General features: G+C 42.7%; 1 protein-coding gene across 5 annotated transcripts in view; it reads left to right on the top strand.

Annotated features, from left to right (window-relative positions):
* Positions 1-22,719, top strand: part of TANC2 (tetratricopeptide repeat, ankyrin repeat and coiled-coil containing 2) — a 355,778-nt gene that overhangs the window by 297,574 nt on the left and 35,485 nt on the right. For 4 of the 5 annotated variants that reach the window (XM_069953549.1, XM_069953550.1, XM_069953552.1 and 1 more), the window contains 3 exons: positions 9,838-9,948; positions 13,568-13,719; positions 17,105-17,273. In XM_069953549.1, coding sequence (XP_069809650.1) covers positions 9,838-9,948; positions 13,568-13,719; positions 17,105-17,273 — 432 coding nt within the window. The remainder of the gene's footprint in view (positions 1-9,837; positions 9,949-13,567; positions 13,720-17,104; positions 17,274-22,719) is intronic. The other variant, XM_069953551.1, reaches the window with a different exon arrangement.

Genomic DNA, 22,719 nt, shown 5'->3' with positions numbered 1-22,719 from the left:
TTGTCTTTACCAGCCACATGTATTAATACAACTTTAATCCTGCGTTCTTCCCCGCTTGTTAAGATCCAGCATTCGGTTACATGATAAAGATACAAGGACACCATCTGTCTGCAATGCGTCTGAGTGCAGCACGTGCGAAGACACCATTTCTTTTATTATATTCCCCATATTTCCTGTTGCACAAAAAAGAAATAATAATAATTAGAAATAAGGGGGGGTTGCTGTAATGGATAAAGTCTTAGATATGTGAGGGAATGTTGATGTAATAATTGATGTCACTTTTTAGTCCTATATAGAGGTGATTTAAATTACTGATTCTTAAAGGGGCTGGGACCTTGACCATGAACTTATTGCATTCCAGTCATCGCAGGGGTCGCACAAGCCTTACCAGCTCACTGTGTTGTGCCGCAGGTTGCCATCCTCTGTCCTATAATTAGCTGTAAATTCTTCACCTATATTTAACTTTCCTTCCATTGCCATTTGGCATTTTTAATGGAACAAAACAAACTTTTTTTTTTCTCTTAAGCTTGGCTTCTGGTACCATCTTACAGGCAAACTTTGTTGTAGAGCAGTCTTTTAGGTTAGGTGCATACCATCATTATCCTATTCCATTCTTCTCTGTCATAGGAACAGGACAGTCAAAATAATGGTTGTGTTTAATCCGCTGCATGCCAGACACTGATGGTGCCTGACAGACCCCATTGATTTTATTGGGGTCTTTTGGATTCCCATCATGTTGTCTAGCATTTAGCATGCTGAGCTATTTGGTCACTCGGGGGGGGGGGGGGGGGGGGGGGGGGCGTCCTGTAGTTTCATGATTACTACGCCAACTAGTGTGAACATTAAGGCTTTTGTCTGTCCGTACTTAAGGATTTTTTTTTTTTTTGGGGGGGGGCAAAATTTATTGACTTATTTTCAAGAAAAGTCGGCAGATCCGTGGCATTCTCCTGCGTAAGCTCCTTGCCATTGCCAAGATAATGATTTACAGTGACACAGTAGGAAGCAGACAGCTCTGTACATTGTGTAGTGGCCATTCTGGGTTACTGCAGCTGAGCTCTAATTTTTTTCAATGGTACCTGAGCTGTACTAACCCAGCTTGGCCACCACCAATGTATGGAGCCATCTGCTTCCTTGTCTGTTTAATTGTTCCACCCCACTGATACTGATTAACCTTAGGTCATCCATAAATTTTGCTTGGAAAACCCCTTCAATAACCGATTTAGCACTTTTTGATGTTCTTACTACTACTTTAATATATACACATTATAGCTTGTCTCCTTTTCTTGGTTTGACTTTTGGGGTTTTCACCTGCTTCCTAGTATATTTAAAAAACTACATTACATGGTGTTTTATGGCAATCCAGATGAACTGACACAGTGAGATGGGTAGCATAGGCTCAAACAGGCAACTGCTCCGAAAGTGCTCAGTGCAGTTTAAACATGGGTTATACACAGGGGGATGGGATAAGACCAAGTACAAGCTTCCCACAATGGGGACTATCTCCTAACTTCCACCCAACACAACCATAAACCCTGTAAGCCCGTAATCAAATCACCACTCACCCATGTCAGCGTCTCCCCAACGTTCGTTTCACGTTTGGCGCTTCCTCATGGGGCGCCAAAACGTGAAACGCCAAACGTGAAACGTACGTTGGGGAGACGCTGACATGGGTGAGTGGTGATTTGATTACGGGCTTACAGGGTTTATGGTTGTGTTGGGTGGAAGTTAGGAGATAGTCCCCATTGTGGGAAGCTTGTACTTGGTCTTATCCCATCCCCCTGTGTATAACCCATGTTTACACTGCACTGAGCACTTTCGGAGCAGTTGCCTGTTTGAGCCTATGCTACCCATCTCACTGTGTCAGTTCATCTGGTTTGCCATAAAACACCATGTAATGTAGTTTTTTAATATTTTTTATTATGAGTAGTGTTATTGATAAATAAAGATTTCTTGCTATTATATTTGGTCCCTTTTTTTGTATACAAGGTGTTGTTTTGGACTAAAAGTTTGATTAAATGGACATTTAGCTAGTATTATACTGAGAAAAGGTGGTGCATGTCCAGTGGAATTTAAGTGTATAATTTCCTAGTATATTTAGCTTACTTTACAGCAGATTAACCTGCTAAATAAATGTGTATAAAGAATCTGATCAGATAATCTTCTAGCTGAATCTCGAGAGATGCTGCATCCACTTATATGTGATGTTAAGGTCTATAAATAAAAGAATATTGAGATTTATTGAAAAAATATTCAATTTGTCACTGATTTAGGAGCCAGTCCTTGCCATTAGGGTCTACTCACCATTGTTGTCGGCACAATTTGCAGTGTGGATGTTATTCTCAGCCATGCTTTTTCCGACAGTGTCAAAGCCCTTTACTTCATTGTGATTTGTATATAGTTTATATATAGCTGTTGTTCTGCTTTTCTGTTTTGCTTTACTGCTCTGTCAGCACTTTTTACATGCATGACGTTCTCCTAGTGACAGCACTTTTGCTTCCCAGTAATGCGCAGCCGCTGAGCATATATGTCACAATGTTCAGGGACCTTGCATTGGAAAAATTCTGGTGTTCTATAGGTAAGATGTAATAAAAAATATATTTATAATATATAATAAAACCTGAGAAAATGTTTTACCCCTAACATTTAGGAAGGTGTACAGGCAATCTTAAAAGAGCACTACAGGTCTATTAAAAAGCAGTGGTCACTAACTAGTGGATCAGGAACCCTTCTGTGTCACTCACCATAGGATCATACACACTTACATTGTGACATTCACATTGACAGTTATAAGACTTAGTTCACATTTAGGCTATGTTCACACTGCGTATGAGACCGGCGGGTCACGGAACGGTTGGTCTCTGGCCGGATCATCTCGGCCGGTACTCAAGTACCGGCCGGATGATCTTTCCGGCCACAGAGCTCTGATGCGGGCGCATCAGTGTGCGCTCGCATCAGAGCTTCCCATAGCCCACAGTGAGCCGGCCGGAGCCGCTCGCTTCACTGTGTAAACTGATTCACTGAATTCCGGACGCAGAAAACTGACCTGGCAGTTTTTTTCCGGCGCTGCATAGATCCCGTCCGGAGCGCTTACGATGTGTGTACACTCCGGCCGGGATCCCATTGCACATAGGCTATGTCCCACCCCGCAAAACTACGGCCATAGTTCTGCGGCGAGAACTACGGCCGTAGTTTTACGCAGTGTGAACATAGCCTTACAGTGTAAATGTAAGGAGCCTCCATCACAAATTCACAGCGCTTTTTTTGTCTAGTAAACGTGATAGAGCCCATTTTATTCAACTTTCTGTTTCAAAGAAGAACAATGGAAACCATGAAGGAGCTGTGAATGAGGTCTATTTCCATCTGGGGTAGTTATGCCTGGAGTATGCACAGGATAGACCATACAGGGAGCCTGGAATCCCCACAGAATAAAGCTGCAGCTGCGTGTGCACACTAATGCTCCATTCGTTCTCTATGGAGCTGGAGAAGAGATCCAAAAGCTTCAGCAGCTCCATAGAAGTTGAATAGACCACCAGCTCTATTTTTAGGGTCCCTGTTCTAGAGATCATGCTCCCCCCCCCCCCCCCCCCTAATCTCTTAGTTATGCCCTATTGTGTGTTTTCTTGGCACAGTTTAACAAAGTGCACCCCCCCATTCCCACTTTTAGACTTGACTTTCAACCACAGCCACTTCTGTCTGCAGGGGTTTTTGCCCATTGCTCTTGTTTTGCTCTTTTATCATTAGTGAGAAGCGGTTGTGTCTTTATTCTCAATGTAGTTGAGTCATCACTGAAACTTTGCAGAGACTGTATATTTAAGTTCTGTATAGATTCCTCCATCTTGCCTATCTTTTGTAATGATCTCACAGAAATTGGCCTACTTCACATGAAGGCTGTTTGATTTGTGAATCATCTCATCTCCTTGTGCTCTAAGATGATGATGAGGTTATGATTTACACCTGACAACCTGCGACCCGTGCCGGGAATTAATAAGCTCCTCATAGACTGCCACGCGCATCAGGCTGTTTACGTATTATGGTATGTCCCTTGTGGTCTGACCCGAGTACCCCCTGTCTGATCTCTGGTGTCATCTCTAATGTTTCTGCATTTCTTGTGATAATAGGATTTCACTGTGACACATACAAGTAGTTGACACATGTTCGCTGTTATGTCATGCCAAACATTAGTCTGTAGAGTAGGCGTACAGTTTTACAGAATTTATTGCCGTGCTGATCCTGCTGCTTTTTAATCTAATGTAACTGAATGCGATTGTGAAACAAAACCGGTCTTATTTATTGTGTAAGGGTTGGCATTTCTTAAGAAAGGGCATTTGCATTACCTTCCCATATCTTTATAGTTGGTGCCATCCTGCCTTTCTAAAGGCCACTGTTCACATTATGACGTTGGTCAATACTCAGTTTTTTTTTATCCTGATGACCGATTTATGTGATAGATTAAAAAAAGATTCAAGTTCTTTCTTCTTTGTTCGGTCACTTTAAGGGAATTGGAAAAAAAACTATTCGGAAAAAGCTTCCCTTTAAATCAATGTCCTAGAGTCTTAAAACATATTGGTCAAACCGAAAACCAGACCAAAACAGAAGGGCCCGTCTGTGGAAGACTCTGGTTCTCATTGGGCTTTACTAATATGACCTTATGTCATTTTTAAGTTGTCCCAGTGGCCTCCTCAACAGAACTGGGCCCCCTGCCCTGACAGACGAGAGGAGACAGTGGTGGCTGCATCCAGGCCTAGGCGTGTGTATGCCTTTTCTGTCAGGGGGAGAAGTAAAAACAGCAGAGCATACCTTTGAGGGTCTGTTGACTGACGCTTCTTGTCTGTTGAGACCCACACAATGTTGTTGTTATGAGGGCTTTGTACCAGAACAGCTAATTTCTCTCTCTAGCACCGCGCATGCAGAGGCAGCGGGATGCTCCCGTGTTTTCAGATTGTTGATGCCGTCCCGCTGTCATTCCCTGATCATCTTCAGTCAAGTTTTGAAGTGATTCAGAGAACTCTTCTCCTCCTCTCCATAACCGCTATGACCTTACCAGTGGGTTCTTCCTCCAGTGCTCCGAAGGAAGATGGGAAAATGACTGAAAGTGTTTGGTGAATGGCGTTTCACATTTTTAAGTGGAATAAAAATATCTCAATGCCGCTTTTGTAGATGGCAGAACAACTTTAATTAGTCAATTACCTGTTGGAGGATTCCATTAAAACAAGCTTTCATGTACGGAGTAACAAGGCTGCACCTCAGTAGGAAAGAGACAATTCAGACTAAATATCCACACTAAGGCTGCATTCACACATTCTGTGAAATTGTCCATGATCCCGGATCCGCCACCACAGACAATTTTAGGGGCCACTGAGTCTACCCAGACAATCCATGCTGGTAAATAATAGGACATGTCATAACTGGGACGTGATCTCGGAGCGGATTAGCCAACTGAAGTCTGGGATCCGTGTTTTTCACGCACGTCACATCGGTGACATCTGAGGAAAACGTGGATCAAATCTAGAAACAAACTAGTCAATTTATTTTTTTTTTAAACCAATTCAACATTTATGTGGATGCGAATGCACCAAGATGCAATTACGGACCAAACTGCATGGATCACAGAGCAAAATATCGAACCTTTATGCAGGCCGGGAAAAACACTGACCTTGTGACTAAGGCCTTAGCACATGGGTCTCCAAACTGCGGCCCTCCAGCTGTTGCAATACTAATAAAAGCTTTAGCTGCCCAGGCATGATGGAAATTGTGGTTTTGCAACAGCTGGAGGACAGCAGTTTGGAGACCCATGGGTTAGAGTTAAGAACTATAGTCTCTTCTAAAGAGATATACACATATGTGGATTGTTAATGCAGCAGAGACACACTGACACCTGATCAGTTTCTATGCACAGTGTGGTCAACCAGTGAGACCATAGCCTGAACAATTATTTTACCTGCAAACATGCACATACATTATCAGTTTACAGCTTGCACATGTCACGCCTTTAATGTCTGCTAGAATTGTTTTTGTTCTAGTGGTCCTCTGATACTTGCTGATAGAACGCCAGGTAACCATACAAATCTGTAGGAACTAGAGATGAGCGAACCTGGAGCATGCTCGACTCGATCCGAACCTGAACTTTCAGCATTTGATTAGCGGTGGCTGCTGAAGTTGGATAAAGCCGTAAGGCTATGTGGAAAACATGGATATAGTCATTGGCTGTATCCATGTTTTCCAGACAACCTTGGAGCTTTATCCAAGTTCAGCAGCCCCAGCTAATCAAATACCGAACATTCGGGTTCGGATGGACTCGAACCCAAACCCGGTTTGCTCATCTCTAGTAGGAACCTAACAGCAAGTGCTAGGTTTTCCTGTAGCGCCACCGCAGGGGGAAAAGTAGTCCTACACTGTGCCCATATTAAATAATTGGGTATCTCTGTTGGGTCCTCAAGGGCAAAAAACCCAATAGGTATAAACAGACAACTTTTCTCCTCTCCTATGCCTACCTGTCCTGTGTATGTAACAGTAATGTGCTTCACACGTACGACTGGCATTTAATATTAATAAGGTTTTCCACTTAAGCTTTTAGAAAACAGGGACGATCTTGGTACTCATATAGATCGTCATTGGGTAAACATGTACATATCTCACATCTGGCGTCCTTCTCTGCTGCTTCCCTCCATCATCACCCTCTTTATTCTCAGGGCTGAGGCCAGAGAGATGACTGAGGCTTCTCATTAGCCGGGAGGCTTCAGCTAGAATAAAATAGCAATTTTCCATGGCTGTAGGTATCTTATGACTTGTCATGGTTATAAATCCCGATGAGTGACAACTCATTTTGACACCAGCCACAAGGTATAAAAGCTGCAGTCACGTGAAGAGAAGATATGCCCTATACCAGCACTAAAATCTGCCTTTTCTTTGATTAGTACATCAATGGAAAATTCCTCAAATTGTATGTATAATATATAGAGAGATATAGAGACTGTTGACATATAGACCAAGCAGCCATAATAGTAAAACCACTGACAGGTAAAGTGAATGACATTAATTGGTGACAGTGGAGCCTGTCGGGATGGGATATTGACACAAAGTCTATGTCTGATTTTTGGTCCAATCAGCTTAAAGAATTAGCTGTACCCAGCAGGTGGCGCTATATAACGTCAAACCGATTAAAGAAGATATTTGTAAAAAAAAACAACAAATATGCCGCCCTTCTCCGTGCTATCTTACATGACTACCTATTCTGCATCCCCTTTTCTCTTCCTAAAAAAGAAAAAAATAAATAACCCTGTGTCATAATTTTACATACTGAATATCCCAGAGTCAAAATGTTGCTGTGCCTGGTGCAATAAATCCTGAAGTTTGCTTTTTCCTAAAAATTGGAGTTCTGCAGTTTTCTTCTATTTGCTGGATGTGTGGGGCAATTGGGGCCTGATGCAAATCACAATGGGCTACTGGTTGTAGTATCTTGGGTTTTATTGCCACCCTCTCTTATGGCTATGGAGGGATATGTATGGGTTTTATTGTGCTGCCATCCTCTCTCATGGGTAAGGAGGGATATGTATGGGTTTTATTGTGCTGCCATCCTCTCTCATGGATAAGGAGGGATATGTATGGGTTTTATTGTGCTGCCATCCTCTCTCATGGATATGGAGGGATATGTATGGGCTTTATTGTGCTGCCATCCTCTCTCATGGATATGGAGGGATATGTATGGGTTTTATTGTGCTACCATCCCCTCTAATGGATATGGAGGGATATGTATGGGTTTTATTATGACGCCATCCTCTCTCATGGATATAGAGGGATATGTATGGGTTTTATTGTGCTGCCATCCTCTCTCATGGATATGGAGGGATATGTATGGGTTTTATTATGACGCCATCCTCTCTCATGGATATGGAGGGATATGTATAGGTTTTATTGTGCTGCCATCCTCTCTTATAGATATGGAGGGATATGTTTGGGTTTTATTGTGCTGCCATCCTTTCTTATTGATATGGAGCAATATGTACAGGTTTTATCGTGCTGCCATCCTCTCTCATGGATATAGAGGGATATGTATAGGTTTTGCTGCCATATTCTCTCATGGCTATGGTGGGATATGTTTGGGTTTTATTGTGCTGCCATCCTCTCTCATGGATCTGGAGGGATATGTTTGGGTTTTATTGTGCTGCCATCCTCTCTCATGGATATGGAGGGATATGTTTGGGTTTTATTGTGCTGCCATCCTCTCTCATGGATATGGAGGGATATGTATGGGTTTTATTGTGCTACCATCCCCTCTAATGGATATGGAGGGATATGTATGGGTTTTATTATGACGCCATCCTCTCTCATGGATATAGAGGGATATGTATGGGTTTTATTGTGCTGCCATCCTCTCTCATGGATATGGAGGGATATGTATGGGTTTTATTATGACGCCATCCTCTCTAATGGATATGGAGGGATATGTATAGGTTTTATTGTGCTGCCATCCTCTCTTATAAATATGGAGGGATATGTTTGGGTTTTATTGTGCTGCCATCCTTTCTTATTAATATGGAGCAATATGTACAGGTTTTATCGTGCTGCCATCCTCTCTCATGGATATAGAGGGATATGTATAGGTTTTGCTGCCATCTTCTCTCATGGCTATGGTGGGTTATGTATGGGTTTTATTGTGCTGCCATCCTCTCTCATGGATATGGAGGGATATGTTTGGGTTTTATTGTGCTGCCATCCTCTCTCATGGATATGGAGGGATATGTATGGGTTTTATTGTGCTACCATCCCCTCTAATGGATATGGAGGGATATGTTTGGGTTTTATTGTGCTGCCATCCTCTCTTATATTATCCGTGTAACATGTTGAGGAATGTATTATAAGCAGTATTTAAATAAAAGTTTCATTGTAATCCCACAGTACTTTACTACTGTCTGTATGCAACACATGTAGTATAGCTCAATGTATAGGATTTTCATAAGTGTTAGAGGTTGTTCCCCAACCTGCATCTCTCCCACTGTTCAAGCAAAACTACAGCTCCTATCTTTGGCTGTCAGAGCATGATGGGAATTGTAGTTTTGCAAAAACGGACCCCCCCCCCCCCCCCCAGGTAGGAGAACAGCGAACTACAGTAGTTCCTTGGGTTGTTGCGATGATGTAACATTCGTCGTATCATTTGAGGTTGCCCCACTGTAGCAGTTGTTTAGCGGTTTAGGAATCTTTCATTTTCACACTTGGATTTTCCCTGTACCTTATTTTAATTTATGCCAAAACATCTCCAGAAGGAAAATGTTAATTTGCTATATGTACCTAAATGTGTTCAGATCAGGCTGCGTCTCCAGAGGGATGAAGTGACACAGCAGTCCTGCTCATGACGGATTTTATCGTCTATTTTCTTTGAAACATTCCTAATTAACAGTTTCTTCTGATGCGTCTGTACAATTAAACGTTGCCGTTCCAGCATCAAAGACGCGGCGATGGGGGGGGGGGGGGCAATCTTTCGTCCTTGTGATACCTACCCCTAGAAAAGAATGCAGAGCTGACAATGTTGTTTTTTCCAGTACACAAAAGAAGGGGAAAAATTAGGGGTAACTTGATCTCGGTTGGACACTGCTTGCATGCTGTTAACGGTTTCCATCTGCCGACTCAGTAACTCAGAACATTTTCTTTTCTTTTCCCCTCTCTGTTATCTGTCTTCTCGTCTCTTCCTCTCTTTTTCTCGTCTCTACCTCTTTTCTTCTCTTACATCTTCTCTTTCAACATATGTCATCTGCTGCTCCATGAATCTCTTCCATCACTAATGCCCCCACCCCTCACACCTTTCTTATCTGTGCCCTTCACTCTCTGCATCCGCACTCACAGCTCCGCTAAGGAAAGCAAAGTTTGTGGAGAGCCCTAGAATTCCTGAATCTGAACTGGGATCCCCAACTCTTGGCTCGTCCCAGAAACTGGACGCTGATGCATACCTGTTGGGTAAGTAAGAGCCCATGTGTAAGTTTCAGTATATCCTGCTGGAAAGTCCAGCTATTTTCACAATTATACTATAAATGATCGAAGGGACTATTATAGTCTGCCTGTGTCCTGAAGTTTTGCGGGACGTTGAATCGTAAGAACCTCTTTAAAAAAATCACAGACAAAATGGCATAGCTATTTCTTCTGTTACAATGCTGGACACTATGACAGAAAATCAACAGACCCTATTAAATTCAGTGGGATCTGTCAGGTTCCATCAGTTTTGGCATGCAGGGAATCCGGCACCACCAATGATGGATCAAATCAATAGAGAAAACAGTGTTGCTGTCATCCCAGCATTAAAGAGGTTGTTCTTGGATTATTGCTCCCTGCTGGCACAACCCTTATAGTTTTTTTTTAGAGGGGGCGCAATAGCGGGCAGTAGTGTTGACTGGCATCGCATGCAAGAAACACCACATTCACAGTTGGAGGCCAATGGCTACACAGATTTGCTGCAACATGCTGCGACTATTGACCACCATGCATGGGTGTGATTTCACCTACTAACAGTCGCTGTTTAATACATGCCCCAGCAACATGTCCCATCCCCTTTAAGCAGGGAGAAATCCATTGAGTTGTGTCACCATGTAGCCTGAAGTAGACTACCAATTAATGCCGTTTTACGTCACAGGACAAGCCCCTTGAGGTCTCCTAAAGGAATTCTCTAGGTAATGTATTAGTTTACATTGGATTTTCAGGTATTCGTGACAGCAAATAAAACAGTCTCCAGCTTTCTTGTCTATGAAAACACCAGTTTTTTTCCTATGAGGTCAAATCATTGGACATGGATCATGCTGCACTGTCATTGCTCAGTTATAAATGGATCAGGAATCAGCATCAAGTTCTTAATTTCACTGTAGGAAATAAATAAATGGAGCTATATTATGTGTCCAGTAGATCACTAGTATTAACCAATGTCACAGTGCTTTACTTCACCCACCATCATCTTCCTCCCTGTATATTCGGAGCATGCACTGCAGACTACACATCCGATACCTTTCCACCATGAAGGGTAATGATGCCACAAGGGAGCAGGCAGATTAATACTGAGGTCAGAGGTGGGACAGGAGGCAAGAGAACATCACGTTCCTCTCCTTATAACTTTTATACGCCTCGAAAGGACAAGAAAGGAAAGGCGATAAAATACTCCATTTATTTGATGTGCTGGCTTACGATCTGTGTCTTGAAACTACATGAAAAATCAGAAATCCAGCAGGTGCTTGGTAGGTTGCCATAGAACATTGATTCTCTGTATGCATACACGTCCATATTTTTTATTGTATATTTGTGTCGTCGTTTGCATCCAGCGCCTTTTATTTATACACAGCTGATATAGACCACATTCACATAATAGGTGTTCTTGCCAACATTCACATCCTTGAAGGGAAGTATTATTGGAACGGACGCATCCCATCCTCTTCTTCCCTCACCCCAACCTTTTCCTTCTCACCAACAGCTTGCTAAGTGAATCAGCATAAAATATGCAGAGTTTCTATGGCAACCTAGCAGCGGAAAGCACTGATGCATTCTGGGGGATGGCCTGCATGAGGTAGCGTCCGCTGGGATGACAACACCCGGCAGTTAATTTTTGTATGTGAGCCGGCACACAGGATTATATAAATCCATCTATATCATAATGGAGAATGATCTGTAAAGAATTGCTATTGTTTAACAAAAGGATTGGGGGGGGGGGGGGGGTGACATATGTTTATGGAGCTTCTGTCATGGGGGTCAATATGCTGGAGACTATGCTGCAACCAGGGAGATGTCTGTAAAGATATCAGTGTCACCAAACTATAAACTACCAGCAGAGAGTCCAGAGTCATCAATCATCCGACCTGCAACTAAAATGAGGATGACTCAATCCTGCAGCAGACAGCTCGCTTATCACTAGTGTAGGAGAATGAGCGTGTTGTACAGGTCAGATACTACTACAGCCATGTGATGCTTGTCTGTACATACACCCACTGACCCTTCTCATGGTCCAGCATAACAATAATGTTCATGTAACAGACCTATGGCTGCCTTGTCCGCAGTTATTTTATTAAAGTCTTAGGCTAGGTTCACACTGCGTTTTTGCAATCCGTTTAACGGATCCGTTTTTTTTAACGGACAAAAAAATAGTGTCAGCAATGTTTTTGTGTCCGTAAAAAAAAACTGATCCGTTTTGATCCGTTTTTTTTATAATGGAAGTCAATGGAAAAACAGATCAAAACGGATGCACACAACTGCATCCGTTTTTGCAATCCGCTTTTCATCCGTTTTTTTTTTCTTCAAAAAACGGATGAAAAACACGGATTGCAAAAACGCAGTGTGAACCCAGCCTTATGCTTATGTCCATATCATGGCTTCATAAAGGCTTCCGTGTTGTATGGAGCTGTGATGGTGAACCCATAGACGTTTATAAAGCCATAGTGGTGGCCTCTATATGCCAGGTTTCATTCGGTGTCATATTACAGAGTTTATCACCCATAGAAGCATTGCCTCCTGGGAGCAGAGGCATAACTAGAAATGGCTGGGCCCTATAGTAAACTTATGATTGCCCCCTCCCCTTCGCAAATGACCACTATGCCGCCAAGTCTAGTCATAACTGCAAGCGCTCGCCAGGAGTGCTTTTAGTTAAAGGGACATTTGCAGAACCAAGGAGGCCCACTTGGCTACCTGGTAATATAAATGATGGTTGCTCAGGGGGCCCAATGTATTGTAGAAATGGGTCCTTAATGCAGCAGGCCCCATAGCAGCCGATATGATTGCCGCAGTGGTAGTTACACCCATGCCTGGGAGACAACATTGTTACACACAGAGTTAGTACATGCCTCCAATGCACTACTATGTGTAAATACGCTGCTATGTGGCATAGAAAAGTTTTTAAATAACATAGTAAAAGTAAAGGTGGCCACGTGAGATAAATGCTGCTAAAACTCACTGATCATCTAATGTATATGGGGGATAACTCAACAAGGGACAAGCCACAGCCATACATGTCAGGTAGCATTCATTGCAATCTCTGATGTTTCGATGGTAAAGAGTCCAGTCCATTGAGTGACACCGCCCACTGGACTCCTTAACCCAGAATGATCAGGGATTTCAGTCAACATGCTACAAGTTATAGTGAATCTTTTCCCGTAAAGATATATATCAATCTGCTCAGTTCTTGGTGACCAGTTCCCTCAGTTCCCTTTAAGAACACGGCATGCTCCAGCAAACTGAACATGTGTGAGGGGGCCAAGAGGAATACAGGCCAACCAAAAGACCTTTCAGTGGACAAAATGAAAGCTTCCATTGTACACACTTTATCCAGAATTTTGCAGTTACGAAAATATACTTGTATTAGTAATATCATTAGTCAGTCAGTTTCTGGCTATCATTGTCCCAATGGTAATACAGTCTTTGGTATGGCAACCGGCGCCTTAAAAAAAATCAAATCTATACAGATCATATACATCTGATCAACAGATACATAATACTAAAGCTTTCTAATGGAGTCTTTAGAAGTACATACATTGACCAAACTAGTCAGCATTTTGTCCATGCATTGGTCAAGACTGATAATAAATGATGTCTATGTTCTTCTTCCTAGGGGAAGAGGAGTCTGTCTTGGGCCCTCCTCCATCTGTTGATGAGGCTGCCAACACCCTCATGACCCGACTGGGCTTCCTCCTGGGTGAAAAAGTCAGCGACGTCCAAGCTGCAGGTCCCCAGTACAGCATGGAGGGGCAAGAAGAAAACCAGGTGAGAGGAGATTATATACTTTCAATCATTTTCATGCAGTTTGACTGAGAGTTATTGTTAAAGGGGTTATCCAGCGCTACAAAAACATGGCCACTTTCCCCCTTTCTTGTCTCCATGTTGATCATGGTGACATCTACATTCTTACAAGGCACTGCAGCTCATTGCATGGCCTACACCGTAGTGATGCTCCGTTCCCAGTAAGAACGAGGAAACTTGCCGCTGCCTGTAGGGATGTTTTGATAGAGGCCATTCCTTATAATCTAATGAATATCTCCAAGAACAGCAGTCCTTCATCACTGATCTAACAAGTCCAGGTAGCTGGTGAGGTTGCTAGTTCTTGTAGACATCAGATTGATCGTAAATTTCCATGTTTAATAAGATAACCATATGGTTCAGAAGGTACTAATCATGTATGACAGCGTAGGAATGATCAGTGGTATCATAATGTTGTCACTTACATATACATATCATAAGACAGTGGTTTATAGTTACGTTCCAGCACTTTACAGGAGACTACCAGACTATCAGACAGAATGAAGGATTTGTTCTGCTTCTCCCCAGAAATACTGCAGCCCATTTCTCTTTCCCATGTGCCTACAAATTTAGGCTTAATGTCTCTGTCTCTCTTGAAAGCAGTAAGCCATAAACCAAGGAGATTGCGTGGGCTGAAGCTGCTGCTACAAAGCACAGATTCACATAGGTAGAGAGCTGCGTAGTGAGTTTGGTATGGTACCAGGGTAGAAATAAAGTTATATAACTGGGGTACTGGAGCCAGGACCCTGCAGGTGAGGAAGATCCCTTCAGTATTTGTGCTGGATACATCTCACCTCCTCTCACATGTCAGGCGTAGGATCTCTGTAAATGGAATGAACATTGCGTAGTCACTGGGAATTGTGGATTACCTACTTATGTAGTGAGAGGTTGCACATTGGATAGTAACCATCAAGATCTTATTAGGCCAAACAAGAAAGGTGATTGGCTGCCCCTTGGACTGGACAAACTGAGCCTAAGGTCCCTATTACATGTAGCAATGCTTACCTGGCAGCCAATGATTTTAGGTCAGGACCAAAAGAGACGATCAGCCGATGATCGCTGTCTCTATTACCGATTTGGCCAAATATCGCTCCATGTAATTGGGCCTTTACAGGAGGCATCGGGCCATCTAATACAGCCCTTAGTACTCTCATAGGTCCAAAGGGGAGTTAAAGGGGAACTCCGGATAAGAAAAACTTTTTTCTATTAAAAGTACATTAAAAGTTATATAGATGTTGTCTATACAATGTATTACCATATCTGTACGGTTCTGCCACACTGCTAGCTGATAGAAATCCAGGAAGTGAAGAAAAATGGCCCCTGTGCCAATTCACATTGTCTCCTGCTCCTTCTGCTATCCCCCTGTAGGAGACAAATATTCCATGCCTCTGTCTCACATTGTGTGTGTTTGCTGAGGACAGGCTGATGATGCAGACAGGGGGCCTGAGTGATCCACCATCTCTGAATGGCCAGAACAGGTTCAGCACTGATTTTACTGATTGTGATGGGTGGGGGACTGTGATGATCAGCTGAGGGAATGCATTGCATTCTGGCAACTGATCAACCAGGAAGGACAGAAACACAATACAGAACAACCTGGGGGGCCTGAGTGATCCACCATCTCTGAATGGCCAGAACAGGTGCAGCACTGATTTTACTGATTGTGATGGGTGGGGGACTGTGATGATCAGCTAAAGGGAATGCATTGCATTCTGGGAACTGATCAACCAGGAAGGACAATACACAATACAGAACAACCCCATTTTCATTTTTTTTAACCTCTACCTGGAGTTCCCCTTTAGAAAAACATTGTCCCTTCCAGAGATAAAATGACTCTCTTCTCCAGTTTGGGTGCAGGTTTTGCAACTCACTTCCATTAAAGTAAACGGAGCTTAGAAGGAATTGATTCTAATGGAGCAGTGTCATAGAGGGCGGAGGTTTCCTCCCACTGGGGGTGGGTCAGCCCACCTCCAGTGCTTCAGCCCAGGCCTGATGGTACAGTCCCTTTTATTGCAAACCACATCTGAACTGGAAACAAGAGCAGTGTTGTCCCTGGAAGAAAGTGGCCATGTTTTCCAATGCTGGATAACCCCTTTAACCTGTGATCCCTCTCCATCCATATTTTAGTAGGGAGATGGTGGAGGAAAATAAATTAACAATGGCAAATAATTTCTCTGCCACATTGGGCAACAACAGCCTTCACTCACATGAACATTTGGCACAGTCTCTTTGATATGGAGGGGAAGGGTAAGCCAGACAGCTCCAGTGGCAGTTTCTTTCCAAGAAACAAAAGGGTTGGATGGTAAAAATTGTGCCCCAACCGTTCTCTACATCTGTCATGGTAGAGCCAGGAGGTGTCCATATAATTTATATAGTCTAATGAACCTGTCATTTTCATTACCAAACCATCAGTGTGATTTCAGTTGCAAGCTAAATTCTAGAATTAGAAGCATATGTTTGTAGTATAGGTCAAACAACTAATCTGGGTCGGCAGGTGTACCCTATTTTATAGTTGCACTCCAAATAGGAAAATTGCTTGCAATCTACAAAACCTTTAAAATTTCTGCAGAATGTCAGGGCAGGCCTACTATGTGGAGGATTAAAGTTATAAATGAGGAATCCCCTATGGCAAATTTCCAGAATGGAGACATTTTGTCCAAGTGTGTTTACTAGTCCTTTACCTTGATATGTAGGCAATGGAACAAAGGGCAGCCTTGCCTAGTCACCTTCTCTATAGAAAAGTCAATAGGGAGCTATTGACCCCAACCTGAGTGGTGTAGTGGTAGTATACCACCTTGATTCTCTCTTACACACATCCAGCTCTATTTATAACAAGGTTACTTTCAGGAACCCATATAGTGTATAATATTGGGGATGTAAGATTGCAAACGAAAGGCCAAACTGTGTGCTTATCGTTTCATTTCGACATTGATCTAATGATATTTGGTGGAAATTCCCACACACATGCAGTACTGTAATGCATGTGTGTAATGACTGGGGAGAGAAGGGTTGGCAGAGGCAGCTGTATTAAATGCCCTGATCAGAGTGGTGGGAGGTAAGTCTCAGCACAATCTGTAAAATCGTAGTTTTTGGTGATTTTGGAGATTTTTGTGGGGGAAAGGTCATGATCTAGGTAGATAATTCCTTCTCCCGGATAGGTGTAGATACTTGGGCATCATGGTGTTCTCTGGTGCCATGTGTCATATGACCTACCTATTTCATATTGCTTACTCTCATAACAAAGTTTTTCCAAGGTTTAGATAATCAAATACAAACAGTATCTAGTGTGGACAACAGTGGCTGAAGTCTTTTCCTAATGACTAAGAATTGTAATGTTTTTCCTCCTACTCAGGGCTCAGCAGTAACCCAGCGGATTAGTCCATGTTCCACATTAACCAGCAGTACAGCTTCTCCACCTGCCAGCAGCCCATGCTCTACCCTCCCGCCCCCCAACACCACTGTCCCCACCAAGGACTGCAGCCCCACCTCCACCCTGGAGAGCAGGGACAGTGGCATCATTGGTAAGTAGACATTTCTAAGAGTTCAATGCATGATGTGTCACAAAATGGTTATAGGCCATCGTAGTGTTCTTCTCATTGTGTATATTGGATTCCAGTGATTGATCATCATTCCTGTACCCTTATTTAAGTAGCCTTCAGCTGTTTTATGCTCCTGTTATTCACCAGCCCATTTCATGACCTCAATCTCTGAACGTTATATCTTCTGCTGACATTAACAGTCTTTACAAAGAAAACCCCATCTCAGTCTGATCAGTTCCACTGAATTGCAAGGCAGGAATCAATCATTTTCCTTCTACAGACAGGTCTACAATGTATGATTGATTTCTCTGTCAGAGGAACATGGGGTCTGCTGAGTAACCCCTTCCTATATTGGGCAAAGCACATGCCATCCATTTAACCAACTGTATTCTTTGTGACTTGGGTATACTCCAATGTGCTGATATTGCCATCTGTAATAGGCCTAGCAATGTGGCGTAAGTCATCTACGTTTATTGGGAGTGATGCAAATCACACCAGAATTCTGAAACGTGCAATAGTAAATCTGCCCCATTTTTTTCCCCCAACGTATACATAAACCCAATGTGGTGTTTTGTTTACCCAGCAAGCTGCATATATTTCATTTCTTCCTTTGCTTTTGTATTTTGCGAAAGGGACTGTCTCATTCCAATGCTTTTCCTTAGAAAGTTCCCTGTAAGTAAGCTGATCACAAGGAGTACTGCAGTGCCCCCACAGGGGAAATAAAGTATTACATGGTGTCTTATTAACATTTTTAACATGGCCATTTCATGGTCTGCCATAGTAAAAGATGCTTACTAAGAGTTGTGAAGTGGGACTGTTCCACTATTGGGGCCACTGCAGAGGAAAAGCCTGGCAGGTTGTAGCTTCCTCTGGTCAAGTTAGGTGATTTGTAGGGGTGCCTGTCTCGGATCACTGAATAGGGTTTTCTCCTTTAATTTCTTAAAGTGTCATTGTCGGGAGAACAACCCAGGGGAGAACCGCGCTGCAGCATGTTCTTTCCTCGCTCTGTGGGCTTTACATACTTACATTATGAGCCTGACTCTTTTTTTTTTTTCCTAACACAGAGCAAGGAGAGGACGCATTGTAACGCATCCTCTCCCCGCTCATTGTCTCAATCGGTACAGGTCTGAACACTCGGACCCAGACCAATCAAAACTTTTGACATCTGTCCCTATGACATGTCAAAAGTTTTCCCAAACGACAATGACACTTTTTAAGTTAAAAATCCATATAACTATATTTTAAAATGGATTTTTCAAATCGGACAACCTCTTTCCAGGATTAGAAAACTGCTTTCTTCCGGAAACAGTGCCACACCTCTCCTCAGGTTATGTGTGGTATTACAACTTTGCTCCGTTCACTTCAGTGGAACTGAGCTGTAAAACCCATACCCAAATTGAGGACTAATGTGGATTGCCCCTTTAACCTGCTTCTCTTAAACAAATATACAGCAAGCACCACATAATCTGCTACATCTAGGTCCTAAACCTCTCTAGAGACACCAGTTCTGCTGGTATCTCTTAACATGCTGGTATCTCTTAACAGTCATGTCATCTGAGCTCCAGAAATTAAGGGGTTAAAGATGATACATCTCCAAGTGTAAGTCAGTTGCCTATATACTGTATCTATGGTGAGAACATATGTATAGGGCCTGCATGCTACTAGTCAATGACTTCTTCAATACTTAAAGGCAATTCCACTGCAAAACAATTCACCTTAGACCCAGTACTGACCCCTTACCGAGGCCGTTTTGTCTCATATGTACCGAGTAATGTAAGGTTTATGGTGCGACTTCTGTGGTAAACGGCATGAAACTGGGGAGGATCCCCATTGTATAAATCTTTATGGTGACTTTCTCTTTCCCTATATTGAGTTAGAACGCAGCTTACTTTATGGCACCTTGTAAACTGAATAGATGCCTATCATAAAGTATGTCCCGAATGCATACATAGAGATGAGGAAGAAACACTGTAGATTTCACAAGTCTTAATAATCAGGACATTTCATACAGACTTTCATAGCTTGGTTTGGCAAATCTGCCTTAGATTCTAAGACCTGCCTGGTTGTAAATGTATGTTAGGGGTGCACTAATAGTTTGCACAAGCCCGGAGAACAAGAAAATGGCTGCACATGTTTGATACTAAAGCTTCTCAGCTACATTAAAAACCAACATAAGAAGGTAGAATATCATTTGATCAAACAATATTGCCTCATGTACCACATGCAGGTCTTCTGATATACTGTACATGAGTTCCTACTGTAAGAATGGTGCTGGGTTGGTTGGTGACCACCACCACCGCAAAGCCAGCACCCATCGGGAGGGGGGGCAGTCCAGCAACCCCAATGATGCAGGACCAAGCCCTGAGGGCCGCACCACCCCACAGACACAGCAAGCAGAGACGACAGCCGCCAACCAACAGGTCTATAAGCTCAGTTTGTGTGCACCCAGCTAGACTGGGAGAAAGAGGTGGTACTTACCATGCATACAGCCTCCTGCTAACTGGTAACATATGGGTCTTACTGGGTGGAGTGTAAAACCACAAAAAAAAAACAGGACACAATACATAAAATGCACACGCCTGGAGAATAAGAAAATGGCTGCATATCTCACCCATGTTTGATACTAAGGCTTCTCATCTACATTAAAAACCAACATTACCATCACACTTAAATAGTTTGCACCAGGGCTGGCTCCAGGTTTTTGTGGGCCCTTGGGCAACAGAGCCTCAGCGGGCCCCTCATCCATCCACTGTGCACCTATCATCCACACACTATGCACAATCACTGGAGACACCACTAACATTCACAAACGCACATTATTGACACAGAAACTAACTGGCAAATTGACTCTGACATTGTATGACACAGACACTGAGTGACTGACTGACACACTCAGACACTGACACACAGCACTTACAGCTCAGTCTTCTCCCTCTTCCTCTCTGTCCAGCTGCTTTCCACACTATAAGGTTGAGGACCTTTGGGTCATGTGATCAGGTCCTTCACCCTTTTCCCTCTCTGTGCAGGTCCTTCTCTGTCTCCTATGTCTTCTGATGTTCAGCCTGCTTACACTACAGTGTAAGCCCTGTGCTGATGCCAGCCCTGGTTTGCACACTTGAGGACCAGCTCTCCTATTTACAGTAACTTTCTGGGCACATTTGTGAGCCACCTGTATGCCGCCTCACCACCGCATTATGTGTATGCAGCATAACCGGTAGATAACACCACTGACAAATAGCTGCGGCACTCAGTCCTTATGTACATAGCGTAGAGAGGATACGGCGAGGGCACAGTGTGAAGCCCATCTCTGTGTACATTTGTTGTCAGAGCTCTCTATCCATAGAGTAAACATACCGGCATCTTGTGAATTTTAATTGGGACTTCATCATCCAAATGTTACCACGTCTCATTCATTTTCTCTAATTAGAAGGATAAGTTTACTTTACAGTAATATATAGTTGCTGTTTATTCTTGTTTGCTGCTTTTATATTGTTTGTTTTTAATCTGTACAAAAATCCTTGTCCCTAGCTGAAAACTAAGCCCTCTTAAAGAGGACCTGCACTCACTCAGATATATCATTTTAGACCTCAAGGTGTCCTGGTTCCAGTGGTGTTTTTTTTTTTTTTTTATTATTTATTTTTTATTGTTATTATAGTGATATAGGAGTTTTACTGATTAGTTGGCTATCTGCATTGCTAGGCTCAGAGGCCATTATTAGTGAGCTAAGGAGATGTGAATCCTGTCCAGATCATTCCTGTGCTTATGAGGCTCCTAACCAACGCCACCTGAACCTAGCATTGACACCCCATTTTTCAATAATGTTCCTCCCCATTTGACCATTTAGTGAAATGTATAGATAGTCAACCAGGTGGTAAAATCCCTATCTTGGGATTGTGGAATTGTGGCGTATAGCAAGAAAGTAAAAACATGGGCTAACCAATTGGAAACTTACAGCTGTGTTCAAACTTTTTCTTTAAAGAAATTCCATTCCATATTACTCAATGTTGTTCTTGCTAAAGCTACTCAAATGAATGAAGCAGTGGCAAAAACTTTTGCGACATGTGAATATATTCTGAATATGTGCCAGTCAGGCTTATAACCATCATATAGAAATAAGTGCATATGAAGCCTAAGCGTCTTTTCACACAGTGCTGTTTTAGGTGTAACTTGAGTGCCTCAACCAGGATTAAATGCCAACTGCACTGTATGAACACCAAGCACATTTAGTAGTTGCCAGCTAAAAACTATTGCTTCTGGTCCCCTTGTACACGTGCACACTCAACTCTGCTGAGTGTGCATGTGTTCTCAGTGGGGCGTGGGGTGGGCAGATTTTCATTGGTATAACAAAAGGCCTCACATGTCCGATCCTTCTCTCCTCCTATCTTTGCCTTTGTATCTTGAGGCTTTTATCATTCTTCTCTGGTGTTATACATTTCTGTCTACAAATATCTTGCCGCCTCTTTCTGACAATTCTCGCACTGTTTTATGTTTCGTTAACAAAGCAGAAACGATGCCGCCTTACTTGTTACCGCCGTATCCCTCTCTTTCCTCATCTTTATTCCCATCATCTTAATTCCACTGGACCATTTGATGTTGCTGGTGATTTTGAGGCTTGTCCTGTTCCTTCCTGCTGTTCACCAGCTGAAGACATACGGCATGCATGACACCAGGCATCGCATATCTGCATATTCATGAGGCTAATTTGCGTACATTGTCACACTTAAATAGGCATAAGATTAATTTATACGCCCAGCTATTTTAATTCTCTTTTATTTTGCATTGATAGAGGGAAATTTGTATTTTAACCCATCGAAGCGGGAGATGTCAGACCTGACGTGCTCGGAAATGTTTGCCTCTTCTTGTACATAAACATGGCTGTGTAGATGCATCCTTGTAGGAAAGTTAGTTACAGGCTTTGACCTTTTGTCTTATAAAACCTGGAAATTACAAGGCCTTTGTTTTTTATTATTATTATAAAAAGTAATGATTATACATTAGGACATAACCAGAGATTTGGTACAAGTTCTATGTGTTCGGAGGAGAGATAAGTGGTCGCATCTGTGTGTTAGGTAGAGGTTATAGAAACATATCCTTGGGTTATATTCTGACTCTGATGCCATATCCATGGTGTTAGCATATACCGGTGCTGAGATCTGGTTCCAGCTACAATGATTATAAACCTGCTTCTTAATAGCTTTATACTGTGGGACTTACCTCTGCTGGCATGTGTAAATGAGCCCGTACTGTGCCCTGTATTACAGGCTGTCTGTACTGCGGAGCTGTCAGAGGGCTGCTTTAGATTAGAAAAATGTCAGACATTGGATTAGACTGATGTCAGATGGCGCAGCTGGATTATAGTAATGTCAAGGGGAAGATCAGGATTGTCAGAGGGAAGCAACCTCGGATTTAAATGATTTGATTAGAATGA

Source organism: Dendropsophus ebraccatus, chromosome 14, assembly GCF_027789765.1.
Source record: "Dendropsophus ebraccatus isolate aDenEbr1 chromosome 14, aDenEbr1.pat, whole genome shotgun sequence".
NCBI classification, from domain to species: domain Eukaryota; kingdom Metazoa; phylum Chordata; class Amphibia; order Anura; family Hylidae; genus Dendropsophus; species Dendropsophus ebraccatus.
This window is presented reverse-complemented; position numbering and strand designations above follow the sequence as displayed.